The following is a 1,221-nucleotide window of genomic DNA, read 5'->3' on the forward strand; positions in this document are numbered from 1 at the left end:
TGTGTGTGTGTGTGTGTGTGTGTGTGTGTGTGTGCATGTGTGCGCATGTGTTCATGCGTATGTGTATCTATATTTATGTATACCAGAAGCGGAAAAATCAAAGATATTTAGAACAGACAGGATTCCGTTTCTTTAAGCTCCAGAAAGAATTTAGGACAAACAAATACTTGAAAATCTTTTTGTTCACCTTTTCTAGTTTTTAAAAAATCCGTTAGGATATGGTAGAGATAAATTTATTATCTGTATGCGTATCAATTTTTAAATACTTAATGATCTTTTTGATAGTAGAAGGAATTAATAGTATTTTGTTCACTTCTTTCCCAGTTCAAGGCTTACAGCTGCGCGGCCCTGGAGGAGAACGTGTGGACTACGTCATAAAACGTCCCCCAAAGATTACACGCCTCTACAGGATATCATGTGGACTACGTCAGAAAAATCTTTCGCCATTAAAAACCCAAAAAATCAAAGCAAACCAGAACGCAGTTCTATCTTTCCTGGGTAAAAGTAAAGTTTCGCTCTCCCCTCACCCGTTTCTTCGCCCCATTTCAATCAATGTATATGCTTTTAAAAAAATGATATACTTGTTCTAGGGCACAGACCCGAGGTCACAGTAAGATTGGCACGAATTGAATGAAGCACAATGTCATAGACATCGAAGCGGGTAGAGGTGAGGGGAGTTATACTTTACTTTCACCCTTTGGTGCACTGCGAGAAAGGGTACGTGTAGGAACTCTCATCTTGAGACTATCTGGGTTCTGATTTCCTGGGTCTGCGCCCTAACATAACAACAGACTGGTCCAAAAATAGGTGGTGGCGAGTTAGTTTGGGTTCCAGTCTGCTCTGTATTTACGGTCAGCTGGACAAACTGTACATATCTGATTGTTGAAATTAGATTTCGGGAATGGGATTTTTGTTTATTCTGATCTTGAAATGTTTATCGCAATAAAAATCAATGCAGTTGCGTATGTTCGTGTTGTTGGTGCGCATGTACTAGGACATATTATTCTTTGGTGATGGGTCTTATCATAGTTTGTGATTGACGATAATGGTGCTTAGTTGTTGTCCTTACTATGATATAATTTATGTGATTTTGTTGTTGTTGTTGTTGTTGTTGTTGTTGTTGTTGTTGTTGTTGTTGTTATTGTTATTGTTTTCTTTTTATGTTACATTATTTTTTATGTTGTTGTTGTTGTTGTTGTTGTTGTTGTTGTTGTTGTTGTT

At 37.6% G+C, this 1,221-nt stretch overlaps 1 protein-coding gene across 1 annotated transcript in view; it reads left to right on the forward strand.

The window, feature by feature from the left end:
* The window catches only part of LOC101858238, a gene marked incomplete at its 5' end in the record, with an annotated part of 4,202 nt that extends 3,237 nt beyond the window's left edge, over window positions 1-965 (forward strand). Inside the window, 1 exon segment of the mRNA XM_005112978.3 lies at window positions 325-965. Coding sequence (XP_005113035.2) covers window positions 325-378 — 54 coding nt within the window.
* Window positions 966-1,221: the final 256 nt, after the last annotated feature.

Source organism: Aplysia californica, unplaced genomic scaffold (genome assembly GCF_000002075.1).
Source record: "Aplysia californica isolate F4 #8 unplaced genomic scaffold, AplCal3.0 scaffold01521, whole genome shotgun sequence".
Taxonomy (NCBI): Eukaryota; Metazoa; Mollusca; class Gastropoda; order Aplysiida; family Aplysiidae; genus Aplysia; species Aplysia californica.